The 17,038-nt window shown below is 42.4% G+C and overlaps 1 protein-coding gene across 1 annotated transcript in view; it reads left to right on the plus strand.

Moving 5' to 3' along the window:
* Edrf1 (erythroid differentiation regulatory factor 1) overlaps nucleotides 1-17,038 on the plus strand; it is a 44,001-nt gene that overhangs the window by 21,109 nt on the left and 5,854 nt on the right. Inside the window, exons 15-23 of the mRNA XM_026384258.2 lie at nucleotides 110-298; nucleotides 637-837; nucleotides 1,994-2,212; nucleotides 3,714-3,937; nucleotides 5,372-5,530; nucleotides 5,682-5,831; nucleotides 7,180-7,333; nucleotides 15,061-15,176; nucleotides 16,287-16,438. Coding sequence (XP_026240043.1) covers nucleotides 110-298; nucleotides 637-837; nucleotides 1,994-2,212; nucleotides 3,714-3,937; nucleotides 5,372-5,530; nucleotides 5,682-5,831; nucleotides 7,180-7,333; nucleotides 15,061-15,176; nucleotides 16,287-16,438 — 1,564 coding nt within the window. The remainder of the gene's footprint in view (nucleotides 1-109; nucleotides 299-636; nucleotides 838-1,993; nucleotides 2,213-3,713; nucleotides 3,938-5,371; nucleotides 5,531-5,681; nucleotides 5,832-7,179; nucleotides 7,334-15,060; nucleotides 15,177-16,286; nucleotides 16,439-17,038) is intronic.

The raw sequence follows: 17,038 nt of genomic DNA on the forward strand, positions 1-17,038 counted from the left end.
CATGGCAGTAGCATCTGAGTCTCCAGTGTTTCTGTCAAGCAACAGACCATATCTTTTTATTGTAAGATTTGTGCTCAAGTAAAATGTGCTCTTTTTCCCCATGTCACAGTGGGCTCCCTTCAGAAGGGTAATTATTCCAGTCAATCTGGAATGATCCCTGGTTCTTGGCAACATAAAATGAAACTCCAGCTGATTCTCAAGTCATCAAAGGCCTATTATGTCTTGTCTGATGCTGCCATGAGTCTTCAGAAATATGGGAGAGCACTGCGATACATTAAGCTGGCCTTGCAGAGCCATGGTAAGCCACCAAGAGTAAGTGGGGTCAGGGAGGGAGGCTGAAGGCATAGGTCACTGTGGGCCCTCACTCCTGCTCCTCTTGTGGAGTTTGATCTTAAAATGGCTTCTCCCAACCCTCTGTATGTTACCTAGAATTTTATTTTGTGCTCTGCAGCTTAACATCTCTTCATTTTGAAACACATGTAGCCACCTGAAATATATCTGCTACCTGGCACAAAATGAACTTTGAGCAGATGCAGCGGTATCTAGCTTTCAGCTGGTAACAGATTTTCTTCATTTACTGTGCACAATAATTTTAATGCCTTTGTGTTTTTCTCCTTCCTACTATTTTCCAAATAGATACTTACTGCTGCCTGTGTACCAATATGCTCTCTGAAGTGTTGCTGTTTCTTTCTCAATATCTGACCCTCTGTGGTGACATCCAGCTCATGCTGGCCCAGAATGCAAGTAACAGAGCAGCACACCTGGAAGAGTTTCACTACCAAACCAAAGAAGACCAGGAGATCCTGCACAGCCTCCACAGGGAGTCTAGTTGCCAGGGTATGCCAGAGAGGCCTCGTGTGCACAGTGGTGCTGTCCAGAAGCCCATGCTTGTTTATGTCCAGACAAGTGGCAGAAACCTAAGTCGTTCAGTGTTTGCTGTATTGTTTCATTCTTAGTTTTAAAACCAAGCATGATCCTCCTGTTTTTATCAAAAGGTTTTTAAATATAATTATTATTGCTGACTATAAAATAAGGTGAAGACAGTTATGAGTTTCTCTGAATACTCTTCTTTTTATGAGGGTTTTTTTAGTGGTCAGCAGACCAAGCCATACATTTTCCTTTGGAAAATAGTAAGTTGGTGAGAGTGTATTAATTACCTTCTGAAAGAATGTGGGGCCAAGATAAAGAGACCATTATTTTTAACATGAGTTCATAGCCACTGTCTTGTGTCACTGTCAGGGTTGTCCAGGGCTGCAGTGGGAACTAGGGCAGCACTGCATAGCAGCAGTCCCTCAGCCCAATGCTGTGAGTGCACAGGCTGCGGTCAGGGGCAGATGAGGCAGAAGGCCAGTCTTCTGAAGGTGCTTTTGAAATGTATCATGTACTTGCTTCTTTATGCTCTAAAATTACTTATAACATTTGTTATCTGCTTCCCAGAAAATCTTAGACAGTTGACAGCTGGAGGAGCACACGAGGGTGCAGTGTCCTTGCCTAATATTTGCCCTCCTTTTTCCCCTTCGCCCTCTCTCTCAAATGGTCATTATATTTTAATAGACACAGTAGAAAAACCTCAGTGTGCTTTGTTCCCATCACAGTCTCCCCATATCTGAGTGTCAGCGGGAAGAGCGCTGCCTTTTTCCCCTTGAACTTGGGTTCTGCGCTTGCTTACTCCAGCCCACTAGATGGCATTTGTAAGTTTGAGGACTTAGCTAGGACTTGTCTGCTTGTGACTTAATATTAACTTTACTTCAAGTACTATTTCCATTAAAACTAAAAACTGTTTACTATGTATCAGTGGATAGCTTTTGGTGTGTACTAGTCCAGCTGGAAAAATCTGGGTATTTATGAAACTATAAAATTGTGTATTATTGATTAAGACAGTATATTTATGCAGCTTTGCATTTTGTATTTTGACTAAAATCTCTGACGCACTTAGATATTATGGAAGAAGAGTTTATATGGCTTCTGCTAACTTTTTTTTTTTTTTTTAAAGGATTTGCATGGGCAACTGATTTGTCTACAGACTTAGAAAGTCAGCTTTCAGTTAGTTGTAAGTGCTATGAGGCTGCGAATGAAATCTTGCAGTTTAGTGACTTAAAAAGCCAAAATCCGGAACACTATGTACAAGTATTGAAGAGAATGGGCAACATTAGAAATGAAATTGGTGTGTTTTACATGAATCAGGCTGCTGCATTACAGACTGAGAGAATGGGTGAGTATCTTGGGATTCTTCTCTTTAATCTATGTTCTGTTATATAAGTCATGCTGATTTTATATGGGCTGGCTAAGAACTGTTGCACTTGATTGTTATTAAAAGGAACTCTGTTTAAAAAAGCTTTTACTATTAAAATTCTCAAGAAATAAAATAAGGGGAAAACATAATTTCCCTTGGGCTCCATCAGCTCCGTGTCTTCTTTCTTCCCAACTTTTATACTTCATACACATCTGGTCAGTTCAGAAACCACTTGAACAGTGAGCCACGTGCCAGGCTCTGTGTTGGACGTATAACTGGTCCCTCTTCTGGTTGGAAAGCCTGGTATGAATACAGATCTCTAAAAAGTGCTGTAAATAAGTTCAAATGCAGTACAGTAGGAGAATGGGGAAAGGAGATATTCAGAGAGGTTGTAGGGTTCTTAGAAGCTGTGGTGGAGGGGAGCAGTGTGTGCCGAGTATACCCCAGCAGGCAAATGTGAAGGAAGAGCTTTCCAGATGAGGGAGCACCAGGAAAGTGCCTGTGGAGAGTGTGGTGCACCCGAGAGTAGCAGGGCCACGGTGGGCTGTGGGACCTGTGTGTGAAGAGGCCCAAGTTAGAAGTCTGGCTGGGAGCTGCCAGGGCTTCTGCAGCTCCAGCGAGGGCCCTTCCTGTGGTAACGGCAGAGGCCATGTGAGCGGATGACAGCCTGAAGGCTGGCAGTGAGAAGGTGGGGCTGGGATGCGGCTGCAGGTGACTTGAAAACAGCTAGGCGCCTGCTGGGCTGTGAATGGAGCCTGTCCAAACAGTTCAATGCAAGAAGAGCCTGTGCAATTAAGGGTATCTGGAGGGAGGTGGCCTGTGGGAGAGCATGGGGCTGGCTCTTAGGAACCTAGGACAACTGGATAGAACAGACTCTGCCCTTGTAGAAGTCCAAGGGACAGCATTTGAATTTGTACAAAATAGCACCTTGCTCAGATGTCTTACCTTGCTTGTCTTAATGTCAGTCCATTAATAATGAGAATATACATAAATGTTGTACCATGTTACCGGGGCTGATATAAAATACACAGACTGTGACTTGAACCTCAGAAATATACTTCTCCTGGTTCAAGAGGCCAGAGCCCAAGATGAAGGTTGGATCCCTCTGAGGCTTTCAGTGGCCTGCTGTGTCCCTACTTGACCCTTTCTGTGTGCACGGCCCTGGCATCGCCCCTCACGTACAGGCACACCAGTCATATTAACTCGGGACCCCATTTAACCTAAGTTTCCTCTTTAAAGGCCTGATGCAAATATAGTCACAGTCTAAGATGGGGGTTAAGGCTTCAACCAGATGGATTTGGGGGACACCCTTCCCTTCATGTCAGTCATGGTGAGAGCAGAGTACTGCAGTGGCCCAGGTAGCTGGCTTTCCACCAGGCTCCTGTCAGTGCTGTGCTCCTGTCACCCTCACCTGGAGGGACGGTGCTGGGTTCACACTGACATCTGCTCATGCAATTGTTTTCTTTCTTTCTTTGTGAAGTGAGCAAATCTGTGTCTGCTGCAGAGCAACAGTTGTGGAAAAAAAGCTTTTCTTGTTTTGAAAAGGGGATTCACAACTTCGAGTCCATTGAGGATGCTACGAATGCGGCTCTGTTGTTATGTAACACAGGAAGACTGATGCGCATCTGCGCTCAGGCACACTGTAGCGCAGGGGACGAGTTCAGACGGGAGTTCTCCCCAGAAGAGGGCTTGTACTATAACAAGGTAACTGCCTGCTTGTGGTGGGCCTGGTCTGTTCACTCCTGCTTCTGTTTACCCGTGGCTATCACTCCACTAAAATGTTACACAACTAAAAATAATTGAACCATCGCCCAGGATTTGACATACTTATAGAAATTTGCCTAACGGTGGTGATGAGAATCTACTGTTGAAGGAATATCTTGAATTGTTAGGGAAAAGATAATTCAGTAAGTTATGTGGGTTATCAGAGAAATGTCCAGTAGATTAAGGATTGACATGGAGAGGGGGAAGCTAAAAGCACCAGAAGAAAATGGAGGTAGAGGTTGGCATGGGGCGGGGATGGGGGGGAGGACTTCCCCAGCATGGCACAGGAAGCCTAAGATGAATTAACTTAAATGTGCAAATGTGCACAGCAGCAGGTAAAGTTAAAGTAGATCATGATCCAGGGTAGTAAGAGCGACACAGATGACAGTCAGGTTAGTACATCCTTACTATATGAAGAATTAAGAATCATTGAAAAGAAACCACTCCAGTAGAAAAAGGGCAAATAAATGTGAACAAAAATATATATACATGTAAAAAAAAGTAAATGCCTAATATGTAAGAAAAACATCAAAATTTTAATTTATATAAAATTTTGTCTATCAGATGGACACATGATAGCATCCATTGTCAGGCACAGGGAATGAGCACTTCCATAATTGAGTATTTTTACGCTTTCTAATGACATTTGTGAAAAATGTTCATGGCATAGTAAATTGTGAGATAAAAGCGACCTTGTTTTTGTTTCTCTTAAGTTTTTACATGCACAGAAGGAAACAGCAGAAGTATAGTAGATACTGTGATTTGTTTTAAGTGAAAGGGTCACATATTTGAGGATGGGGGAGATAGGGTGAGACAAGTGACTTTTTGCAAGAAAATCTCAAATTATTTTCTCCTATTGACTCATTCCACAAACTGTAACTTTTATTCAGAAAGGGAAACAAACTGGAAAAAAATACATCCTGTGCACCAGGCTGTTAGAAAATAGCACTAAGGACTGACCTGCTAGAGACTCAGATGAAGGGTTCAGTCCACTGTAAATAAACTTGTCAAAATATTTTCATTGGCTCTTTTTTCCTTTCTTCATAATGTTGTCCTTTTATAAGTTTTCCCCGTCATTAAATTGACATCTGGGTGGTTTTGAGTATTTTGTGCCAGACACGGTGGTGCACACCTATGTGCACCAGTGGTTGGGGAGTCTAAAGTAGGAAGAGCACAAGTTCAAAGCCAGTCTCAGCAATTTAGCAAGGACCTACACAACTTAGTAAAACCCTGTCTCAAAATAAATAAAAGGGGCTGGGGATGTGTCTCAGGGTTCAGTCCCTGGTATGGAAAAAAAAGTATACTTTATTTTTAATGCAGTATTGGTATATTTGTAAACAGAGTAAAAAATTCTCACCTTTTCTTTCCTTGCAGGCTGTTGATTACTATTTGAAAGCTCTGAGGTCATTAGGAACGCGAGACATACACCCAGCCGTCTGGGACTCAGTGAACTGGGAATTGTCCACTACTTATTTTACCATGGCAACTCTACAACAGGATTATGCTCCATTATCCAGAAAGGCTCAGGAGCAGGTCGGGAGGTTTGCTGGATTATGAAATGAGTCTTCAGCCTTATTTATTCCTTTGTTATCTTTTCGACAACCAGTATTTAAACATTGTGAAATTCTTAGTCTGTGATTGTGAGCTTGTCATTTTTTTCTCCCCCTTAAAAAAAAAAAAACAGATTGAAAAAGAAGTCAGTGAGGCTATGATGAAGTCCCTGAAGTACTGTGACGTTGATTTGGTGTCTGCCCGACAGCCTCTCTGTCAGTATCGAGCAGCAACCATCCATCACAGGCTGGCTTCCATGTACCACAGTTGTCTGCGGAATCAGGTATGTCTGTTCCAGGCTAAGTTGCTTTCCAAGACCATTGACAAGTGTTCCTTGTTATGAATTCTAATTAGCCACTTTAGAAAAACCCATGGAGCCGGTGTTCCTCCTCTCATTTGTGCCATGTTTTTCTCTACTACATTTGATCAGATCTTGGTTTGAAAATTATACATTTGCTGGGTGTGTTACTTAGTTGGTCTTAAATGCCATCAGAACTATAGTAATGGTTCTGAGCAAACTTTGAAGTAACGGTCTCCTGGTTTTTTTTATTGTGATATAAAGCATGCCTGTGAGAGCACAGGTGGAGCAGAGGTGCAGGTAAAGACTGATGGAAGGAAACCCCTGTGACCTTGCCTGGAGTTAGAACAGAGAGCTCTTTAGAGAGCCCCTAGCACCCTGCTGGTATTGCCCTGCCAGGCACCCAGATTGGTGCAGAGCTGTCTGGTGTCTTGCCACTTGATGTGTTGGGTTTTACGTGGTTGTGAGACTTATGGAATGACTTGAACTGCAAGGATCCTTCTGTGGATTACTGCATTTTGCTTAAAGGCATGTTTTTGAGATCCACACATCAGTGCAGGTAGCTTTTCATTTCACAACTCGGTAGTGCTTGTGCAAGGAAGACAGCATAGTTCAGTTACCCATACTGTGGCTACTGAACTTGGTGTTTTCCAGTTTGAGGTGGATGCTGGTGCTCAGCCTTGTGGATTGCGAGGAAGCACCTGATACCCAGGTTGAAGCTGCCCTCTTTTAGAGAGTCTGCTTTGCTTCTGCAGAAGACTTGTCCTTGTAGTTGCTCAGTCTGTTGTGCATTGTTTTCCCCTTTCTTGGCTCGATACCTGGACACCATGCTGTACAGTCGCTTGGGCTTTGTTCTCTTCTGGACCCCTCACCCTGGGTATCAGCCTTTGAGACCCAGCTTTACCTGGAAAGGGTTTCTTTCCACTGTGCTGAGGTGCTCTCCATCTGAGGTCCCCTTACCATAGGAGACCCCCACCCCCAGCCAAAATTCAAGTTTGCCCAAATGGCTTAATATCTTCAGGACAAAAGCAATCTGAAGGATGTTTAGGCAGTTCAGTTGGGGAAGACTAGTAGTCTCCTCAGCAAATGGAGCTGGCACAGATGGCTCTCCACGTGCAGAAGAACAGAAGTGGGCTACTGCTTCACAGCATAAGTGAAGATCAACTTTAAGTGGCTTGAAGGCCTAAGTATAAGAGCTAAAACTTAAAGACTTGTAGGGAGAATGTAAACAACTGAAAAGCATTTAGTGATCCAGTCAGAATACTTGAATAACTAGTTACTATGAACCCCAAGCCTTAAGAATTGCATTTTTAAATTTTGTTTTTGGTTCTAGGTTGGTGACGAACATCTTAGGAAGCAGCACCGGGTGCTGGCAGATCTTCATTACAGCAAAGCTGTAAAGCTCTTTCAGCTCCTCAAAGACGCTCCATGTGAACTACTTAGAGTGCAGTTAGAAAGAGTGGCATTTGCAGAATTTCAGATGACCAGTAAGTCTGATGTCTCACTTTTCAGATTCGTGTGCACTGGCTCAGTGTGGAATTTTCCTGGAGTCTTAGAGCCTCTGGATTGCTCTTGGATGTAACTGATGGTGTTTTCTTATTAATTTGCCTATAGGGATGCCTTATGCGGGGACCTGGAGAAGTTACTATGCTTTTTAAAAAAAAAAACAAAACAAAACATTTATTTATTTATTTATTTTTGTAGTTGTAGATGGATAGAATGCCTTTATTTTATTTATATTTTTTAATGTGGTGCTGAGGATCGAACCCAGTGCCTCACACATGCTAGGCAAGCACTCTATCACTGAGCTACAGTCCCAGCCCTTTGCTATGCTTTTTGAGGTGCATTTTAAAACAGAGCAGTCAATTTAGACAAAGATTTAAATCGGCATGCAAAACTTGGGGATGGAGAAGCAGCAATAGAGAAGTAGAGGTTCTTGTTGAATGCCTTTAAATATGGAACTGACGCTCAGCTTTTTGGGATGTGGTTCTAGAATAGATGCTAAAATAGAGCCTGATCAAACTTAGGATAATTTGGGATGTGGGGGAATTGTGAAAAGAAGTGGGAGTGCTTCCTGTGTTGCTTCCATGGCCGACACCAAGGGGCCACTCTAGTCACTTAGTGCTTTCTGAATTCTCACCCTCTACTGCTCTCTCACTAGTTTTCTTCTTAACAGAGAGGGTTTTTGAAAACTACTTTGTTTTCCCCCCATGCTGGGAATTGAACCCAGGGGCACTTAACCACTGAGCCACATCCCCACCCCCTTTTCATATTCTTATTAGATAGGGTCTCACTGAGTTGCTTAGGGCCTCACTAAGTTGCTGAGGCTGGCTTTGAACTCATGATCCTCCTGCCTCAGCCTCCTGAGCTGCTGGGATTATAGGCTTATGCCACCGTGCCTGGCTGAAAAATATCTCTTCTGTGGTAAGGAAACAATTTATTTGGAGTGCAGCAATTCATTTGGCTTCACTTTGGTATTTTGCTTTTTAAATTTTTAGTTTTAAAGTTTCAGATTTTGGAGAATTTCAGATTTCTGATTTTGTGATTAAGGATGCTCAACTTATAAAAAGTCTATGCAAATATTCCAAAGTCAGAAGTTTGAAACACAGTAACAAGCATTTTGGATAAGGAACAGTCAACCCATTTTTCAAAATATATGAGTATGTGTGTGTGCATACATACACATGCGTACCCATGTCTTAGTGTGTAGGTGCTTAAGCAGCCTTGGAAGGATGTGCCTGAGGAGGGGACTGGGGACACATTCTCACTGCCTTCATTCTCACATTGAACCTTGTAAATTTGGGGAAAGTATTACCTTTTTAACAGTTTCTAAAAGTATTTTATTTTGCTATATTTTGCTAATTATTTGCCAACATAGTAATGCATGGTGTCCACATGGGTTGGTCTGCAGGATCAGCAGCACCTCTTTCTGGGATGGGTTTGAGGTGAATTATGTAGCTTGTTTGAATGCTTTAGAAAAAGCAGGCGTCATTTTTTTTTTTTTTTCCTTTTGTTGGGTGGGACAAGGTGGGTATTGGGGTTTGAACTCAGAGGTGCTCTACCTCTACCATGGAGCTACATTCCTTTTTTCTTTTCTTCCTTTTCTTTCTTTCTTTTTTTTTTTTTTTTTTTGAGATAGGGTCTCACTAAGAACATAGGCTGGCTTCAAACTTGTGATCCTCCTGCCCCAGCCCCCAAGTCCCTGCATTACGGGTGTGTGCCTTCACACCTAACTTGAGTAGGCCTCATTTTTATAAAACGAATAGAGATTCCAAGAATAAGTTTGCTAAGATGGTGTAACTAATTCTGTTTTTTAAATTTTTTTTTTTTTTAAGAGAAAAGTTTTATAATATTTATTTTTTAGTTTTCAGCAGACATAACATCGTTGTTTGTTTGTGGTACTGAGGATCGAACCCGGGCAGCACATATGCCAGGCGAGCATGCTACCGCTTGAGCCACATCCCCAGCCCATTTTAAATGTTTTAATAGCTGGAGTGTAGCTCAGTGGTAGAGCATGATCTCCTGGGTTTAATCCCAGTACTGCCCAAAAAGAAAAAAAGTTTTAATAGCCTGTGTACCTTATGAAAACAATTTAAATACTTCAGAAGGTTTTATTAGCCAAGCTTCTGGGTTTTGTAAGCCACATCAATAAAGACTAAATGTATAAAAATTTTTAGTGTATAAAACCTTTCAAAGGAATCACGTGACCTACTGTTTTCTTCTTCAGTACTTAGGGCTCACATTTACCTTTCTTTGTCTTCTTCCCTCTGCCCCAACAGCTTTTTCATACATAGTCCAGAGTTTTCTTCCCTGTGTCAGATCTACACTAAAAATACATCTGTCCACTGATCTTTTTCCCCCCAGTGCCGCAGTCTGGCTGGGCACAATTCAGGAGCCACTTGTCAAAAGAAACGAACTTTATTTTTAGAACACACACTCCGCACCACACAGCTCTTCAGGAAAACCCTCAGGGCCCAACTGCCACCACCGGCTTCCTACAAGCCTCTCAACCTCCCCCACCCCTCCTGCTCTTGAGGCCAATTGCCTGGGTCGTGTGGGCAGAGCCAAAAAAGCCCCCCATTGAGCAGCTCCGTGGTCTGAAAGGGCGGGGAAATAGCCCAATGAGCATCACCGCAGAGGAGCCAATCAGTTGGCAGCTAGAAGTTTGCTGGGGCCACTGTGAGCCAATCATCAGCTGGCAGCTGGAAGTTTGCCGGGGTCCCTTTGGCTGTGGCTCTCAATATCTCCCCCTCTCTGTTTAAACAAGCATGTGGCTTAGGGACCGTGCCTGCCTTAGGTTGTCCAATACTACATATGGTTCTTACCCGTCATCGGATGAGCTGACCTCAAGGCGTCAGCCTCCTGTCTTAGGTTGGTACCATTGCAATTGGATCTTACCCGTCATTGACTACCAGTCCAGCATACAGCCACACCTGTGGATAGGTCTTTGTACCAGCGGGAGGGTGAGGTTCTTTGCCTCACCTCTGTTGGCCCCCAAATTTTAGCTTTTAGCTGAACGCCATCACAAGCAGAAGGGAGGAAGATAAACCAAGTCAATTGACGGCTCCTTTTTGGAAAAATTGTACCACCGATGACACTATCAGCAAAAATACCCCAACACTACCACAAGTCGCTTTACCAACAGATAGTTCACAATGCATACAAGTGAGTTCACAATGCATACAAGTGATACATAGCCCAGGCAAGTTCTGCAAGCAGTTTAGTGATAGCTATTGCAGAAGCTGTAGATTGGTTTTATCTTTGTCTTCACTGGCACTGGGATGAAGATAGGAATTCTGGCAATAATGGCTAAAGAAAAAATTATGTAACATTCCAGAAGGCACTAAAAACAATTTTCTGAACAATTTACATTATCTTGAACAGAATTATTAAATATAGTGAAAAGGAAAGGTGAAAGTAAACAAACAGATCTGTTAACCTCCTTTTTTGTTCACATATTAAAACAATCCTCAACAGCTGTTTACCCAATTTAAATTAAACCATTTAAATCATGTGAATAAAAAAAAATATTTGGATTCATTTTTTCATGAGCGCTTATCATATATGATGTATGGACATATGTACATACAAACATACAACACATAATACATACAACACATAACATAATAGTAACTTTTTACAGGTGAAATCTCCATTGCAATGTTTAAAAACTCTATAGTCAAAAATAGAACTGATCAGCAAAACATTAACCTAGGTCTGTACGAGCTCAAAAAAACAAAATAGAACTTCATGATGTGGGAAAGGGTAATAATAAAATAGATATTGAAAAAAACATTCTGGTTCTGTTGCAGATGTAAGGGTAGCCAAACTGGAGTTCTGGATATTAGCTGTTATGGATTTGAGCCAAATCATCTTCTTTTTGGTCTGTAGAAATGGCTTTAGTTAATCTCTCTGGAATCCAAATTGGCTGCTGTTCTCCCTGTGGAAACACACAAACAGACCCCCAACTCCAGACAGTCACTGGGTCAGGACCTTAGTTAATCTCTCTGGAATCCAAATCTGCTGCTGTTCTCCCTGTGGAAACACACAGACAGACCCCCAACTCCAGACAATTACTGGGTCAGGACCTTTTTCCATTGTCCTGTTAGAATATCCTTCCAAAGTACCTTGGGCTTATGTACATTTTTTGGACACATATGCCTTTCCGCAGCACTAAGTCCTGATGAATCCAAGTTTAAAAAGTTTAGAGTAAAAAGGGTTATTTTAAGTTTATCTTTGGGGAATATATACCCCTTCCCAATTCCCTCTTTTTGCTTTAATAAGTACATTTTAATAGTTTGAGCTCTTTCAACTATGCCTTGTCCCTGTGGATTGTATGGGGTTCCTGTTATATGAGTAATGCCAAATGATGAGCAAAATTGTTTAAAAGAGGTAGAAGTATAACCAGGGGCATTATCTGTTTTTAACTGTTTTGGAATGCCCACAGTGGCAAAATTTTGTAAGCAATGAGCTATAATATCTTTACTTTTTTCTCCGGCATGAAGGGAGCCCATCAAAAATCTGGAAGAAGTATCAAGTGTAACATGCAAATATTTTAATTTTCCAAATTCTGGCAAGTGTGTGACGTCCATCTGCCAGATATAGTTATGTATCAGACCTTTAGGACTGACTCCAAGATTAACTTGTGGTAAAAAGGTCACTGCTGATCCTCGTAAGGTCCCTTTCCTAACAACATATCTAGATTTCTTTGAGGATAACCAGCTGCTGCATTTCGCCTAGCTGTCTCCTTGCAAAATTCCTCATTGGCAACCTTTCATAACAGGTATTGTCCTCCATTTAGCACAGCTTTTACACATATTAGCCCAATCTGCTGGCGTCATGTTCAAGTTGGTAATGGATTCGACCATGCTTACAGTGAAGGGTGCTTGAGGACCATACGTTGTTACAGCCTCTTTTAGCTGCTTCACTTTTTTGAAATTTAAAGCATGGTGAATTCGCTGCCCTCCTGCCTGCTCAAATACAGGGCATGTTAATATTTGAGATCCTGTCTCAGGATCCCAACTATCAACTGCGGGGGTTGGGGGCCTCCCAGCATATGGAGGTGGTGCTGTTGGTTGGACACTTACGCCCTCTGATGATAGAAAGGTGTTAGTAGCAGTCTCCTATAGAGGTGGCGCTGTTGGTTGGACACTTACGCCCTCTAGTGATAGAAAGGTGTTAGTAACAGTCTCCTATTGTAACTTTTCCCCTGATGGCTTTTTCTGCTCTTAACTTCCTTCCTCTGTCTGACTAGCTCGAAAGACCTTCTCTTTTACTTGAATCTTTTCCTCTGACTAACTTGAGAGACCTTCTCTTTTACTTGAATCAATATGTCTTCTCCTTCCTCTACCATTGTCTGAACTGGAGGCTTTGGACTAAGCAAACAAGGTATGAACGTCCACAATGGCAATGTGCCAACTGGCAGAGTTCCTGGGCTTTTCTTTTCTATTCTTTTTAAATCTTCACCATGGTGGTTCCATTGTGATATATTTAACAACTCCTCCTTAAAAAGCCATGGGCTACATTTTTGTATTGTATCAATGTATGCGCTGACTGCTCTTGATTTTACTGGGATGCCTCCTTCCTCTAACAATTTACTTAACACTCTTTCGGTTTGTTTTTTACTAATTTCTGATCCCATATTTTTACTATAATACAACCCAACAAGATGATGCCAAACAAAACCGAGACAGAATGAAACAAAAATGGAACAACACAAAATCATTATATCAGCCTTTCTATCCTCCTGAAGTGTCTGTCCATCCGTCCTTTCTCCCTATCTGTTCCTCAGATGCAAATAGGTTTTCCTCAGATGTGAGTGGTTTTTCTTCCGTCTCACTCATCTCCAGGGACAGGCAACTTAAAAGTGAAACAAAAGAAGAATCTTAAAATGGCTACCCATCCTCTTGCCCTGCCTTCAGGGGCGAGCAGTTTACCTTACCACTTACCCTCAGTCGTTCCCCATATGGGCCACCAAATACCGCAGTCTGGCTGGGCACAATTCAGGAGCCACTTGTCAAAAGAAATGAACTTTATTTTTAGAACACACACTCCGCACCACACAGCTCTTCAGGAAAACCCTCAGAGCCCAACTGCCACCACCGGCTTCCTACAAGCCTGTCAACCTCCCCCACCCCTCCTGCTCTTGAGGCCGATTGGTTGGGTCGCATGGGCGGAACCAAAAAAGTCCCCCAATAAACAGCTCCGTGGTCTGAAAGGGCAGGGAAACAGCCCAATGAGCATCACCACAGAGGAGCCAATTCGTTGGCAGCTAGAAGTTTGCTGGGGTCGCTGTGAGCCAATCATCAGCTGGCAGCTGGAAGTTTGCTGGCAGTTGGAAGTTTGCTGGGGCCCCTTCGGCTGTGGCTCTCAACACCCCAGTGACATTTTTTATTCTTGTTAGATATACATGGCAGTACAGTGAATTTTGACATACATATGTGGAGTTTAACTTATTAGGATCCCATTCTTGTGGTTGTACATGATATGGAGTTTCACTAGTCATATGTTCATATGTGAACATAGCAAAGTTATATCCAGTCATTCTAATGTTTTCCACTGATTTTTTAAGATTTTTTGTTTTAAAGTTTGAGATTATGCTGCAAAGGAAGATAGCAGCAGTTGTCCCAGGCCCACTTTCACTTCTGACACCAGCCTCAAGTTTGAGGGTCCCCATGATTACCCTCAGGCTCAGCAGTTCACTAGGACATCTCAGTTCACTGAAAGCTGTTCCACTCTTGACTGTGGCTTCTAAGAGAAATAGGGTACATGTCAAAATCAGCCACAAGAGGAGGTACATGGGGCAGAGTCCAGGAAAGTGTTAAGCACAGAGCTTCCAGTTATCTTCTCCAGTGGAGCTACAGGTAGAACGGTACTCCCCTTAGTGGTATGGAGCATTATGTGCAAGGGAGCTCACTTGTGTCTTGGTGTCCAGAGTTTTTGTTGGGATTTAGTCACATAGACGTGGTTAATTGCCACATGGCTGACCTTAGTCTCCCGGTTCTCTGGAGGTTGAGCTATTACCATGAGGCCCAGAAGCCCCCATGATAAGTTACAGTGTTAGACTATCTAGCATGGCCCAAGGCCTCCCAGGTAAACAGAGATACTTACTATGGGGGACATCCCAAGTGCTAAGAAAGCATTCTCCAGGAGCCAAGGACACAATGTAGCCCTCCCTCTGGAGAAGACTAATGGTATAGTGCATGCCACTGCACACACACTGACACAAGCTCCAAGAGAGTAGGGTCTAAGGTGCTCTGTGCTTTCTGATAGCTTTAGAAACATTTTAACAATAAGCCCTAGAGTAAAATTAAACTCATTCATCCGGTCTGACTTCCTGACTGAACCGAAAGATAATATGCTTACTGTACAAATAAGTGCTAAGTGACTTGACCAATGTCAGGCAGCTGGCAAACAATGGGACGCTTTCAACCACAGACTCTTCTTGACCCTAGCGCTCCAGATAGGGCTCCTCTTCCAAGGTGTGTTCTCACCTTGACCAAGTCAATAGTGAGGCTGGGGAACAATTAGTATTTATTACTTTGTCTAGACTTAATACTTCTCTTGAGGGAAAATTAAACAGAAATTAATTTGCAGGGATTCTCATGAGTTATCCCTATCACGTTTGAAAACCAGTTTTTCATTACAACATTAACATGGATGAATTTCTAGGTTGATGGGCAAAAGAAAGATCATTTTGTTTTTACTGTTTTAGGTCAGAATAGCAATGTTGGAAAGTTAAAAACACTCTCTGGGGCTCTGGATATCATGGTGAGGACTGAGCATGCATTCCAGCTCATCCGGAAGGAGCTTGTAGAGGAATTTGACCAGGTAATGAAGAAAATCACCATTTTTATGTGTCTTATGCAAAATGGTGAATGTATATATGATCATATGGCATTCTTATAAATGTGTCTGTACACACCTACATGTGTGTGTACATATATGCTCTGCATGAAAACATTTTAAGAGTGGTTTGTGCATGTCATAGTCTGTCTTGTATTGCTATAACAAAGTCCTGGAGGCTGGGTAACTTACAAAGAAGTATTTGTGGTTCACAGTTCTGGTAGCAGAGGGTCCAGACAGCATGGCACCTTTGCCCTAGCAAGGCCCCCCTGGCTGTGTCACAACATGTTGGAGAGCCAGAAAAGGAACTCAACCTGTACTGAAGGGGCCAAGGCACAAGGTGGCTGCTTTCTAGTAGCCTGCTCTTGTGAGAACTAAGCCTATTCCAGGACACCTGACCCACTTCTGAGAGAAGGCATTAATCCCTTTGTAAGGGTGGAACCCACATGACCTAGTTGCCTCCCACTGGAGGCACCTGTTAAAGCCTTGCCAGCTCAGCACCACCACCTGGAGACCAAGCCACTCCAAGGGTGAACCATAGAGGTTATGTCTTCAGGGTAGAACTAAAAATTTTGAATCAGTTGCAAGTATATCTTTTATGTATTAAAAGTTTTTTAAGAATATGCTGTATTGATTAGCAAGTTATAAAGGCTCTTCAGCTTTTCTGTTTGGGGTTTATTTTGGTTTTGTTCTTTAAGAGAAAGAAAAAGCCTGAGCTTCTTTTCATAATTTCTACTATACTTCCTGGAACTTTTGAATGGTGAATGGCTTAAACAGGCTCCAGGGGAAGGAATTTCTAGTTTTCTGGTCAATCTAGAACTCAAGCTGCCCAGAGAGTCCTGGGTGGTGTCCTTTCTGCCATGTTCCTGCAGGGAGTGATGCTGGGGAGTCAGGAGCTTGTTGTGCAGGGTTAAGCACTTGGTAGGTGTGGGACACGTTTATTATGTGTTTTCCTGTATCAAAATGATTTCAGGTCTGCTTTTTATTTTGTTTTGGGGTTTAAATTAATGGATAAATGAAACTGCAGTTTTGTCATTTTGATATGAAACTACAGTTGCTGGATAGCTTAGTGAAGTTTCATTTTGTTGTTTTTAGCCTAAGGGTGGTGAGACCAGTCCAGCTGCTGATTCTTCTCCTAGTCTTAACAGAGAAGAAGTGATCAAACTCCTCAGTATATTTGAATCTCGATTGTCCTTCCTCCTCCTCCAGTCCATCAAACTGCTGTCTTCAACTAAAAAGAAAACAAGGTGAATTCCATGGTTATTTGTGAAAACTTTTTTCTCTATGAAAAGAATATGAATAATCTCAACTGACATTGTAAAGAAATAGTTGTATCCTTTCTTGTCTTTTGTTTGGAAAATTCACGATTTAAAGTGGTATTCCTTCTTAACTTCTTCAACTAGGTGAGAAGTGTCTCCATCTGGCCCACTACATGTCAGTTATATAGCTGGAAAAGTCTTGCTGCCTAGGGGTAGATACCCTATGGTGATCTGTTCCATTGAAAGGATGAATGGCCGTGAGCTGAAGACTCTAGATACTCCAGATAATACTTCTAAATGTCATCTTTAGTGAGAAGTCCGGGCTGTAGTTGGCTACTCTGGGTGAATTGTACCATAAAAGGAAATGGCAATGGTGTAGGCCTGTAATCCTGGCAACTTGGGAGGCTGAGACAGGAGAAGCACAAATTTGAGACCAGCCTCAGCAATTTAGCAAAACTTAAGCAACTTACCAATACTCTGTCTCAAAATAAAAAACTAAAAGGGCTGGAGATGTGCCCCTGGATTCAATCCCCAGTAGCCTCTTGCCAAAAAAGAAAAAAAAATGGGAGAACACTGCAGGCCCTCTAA

This window comes from Urocitellus parryii, chromosome 5 (genome assembly GCF_045843805.1).
Source record: "Urocitellus parryii isolate mUroPar1 chromosome 5, mUroPar1.hap1, whole genome shotgun sequence".
Lineage (NCBI taxonomy): Eukaryota > Metazoa > Chordata > Mammalia > Rodentia > Sciuridae > Urocitellus > Urocitellus parryii.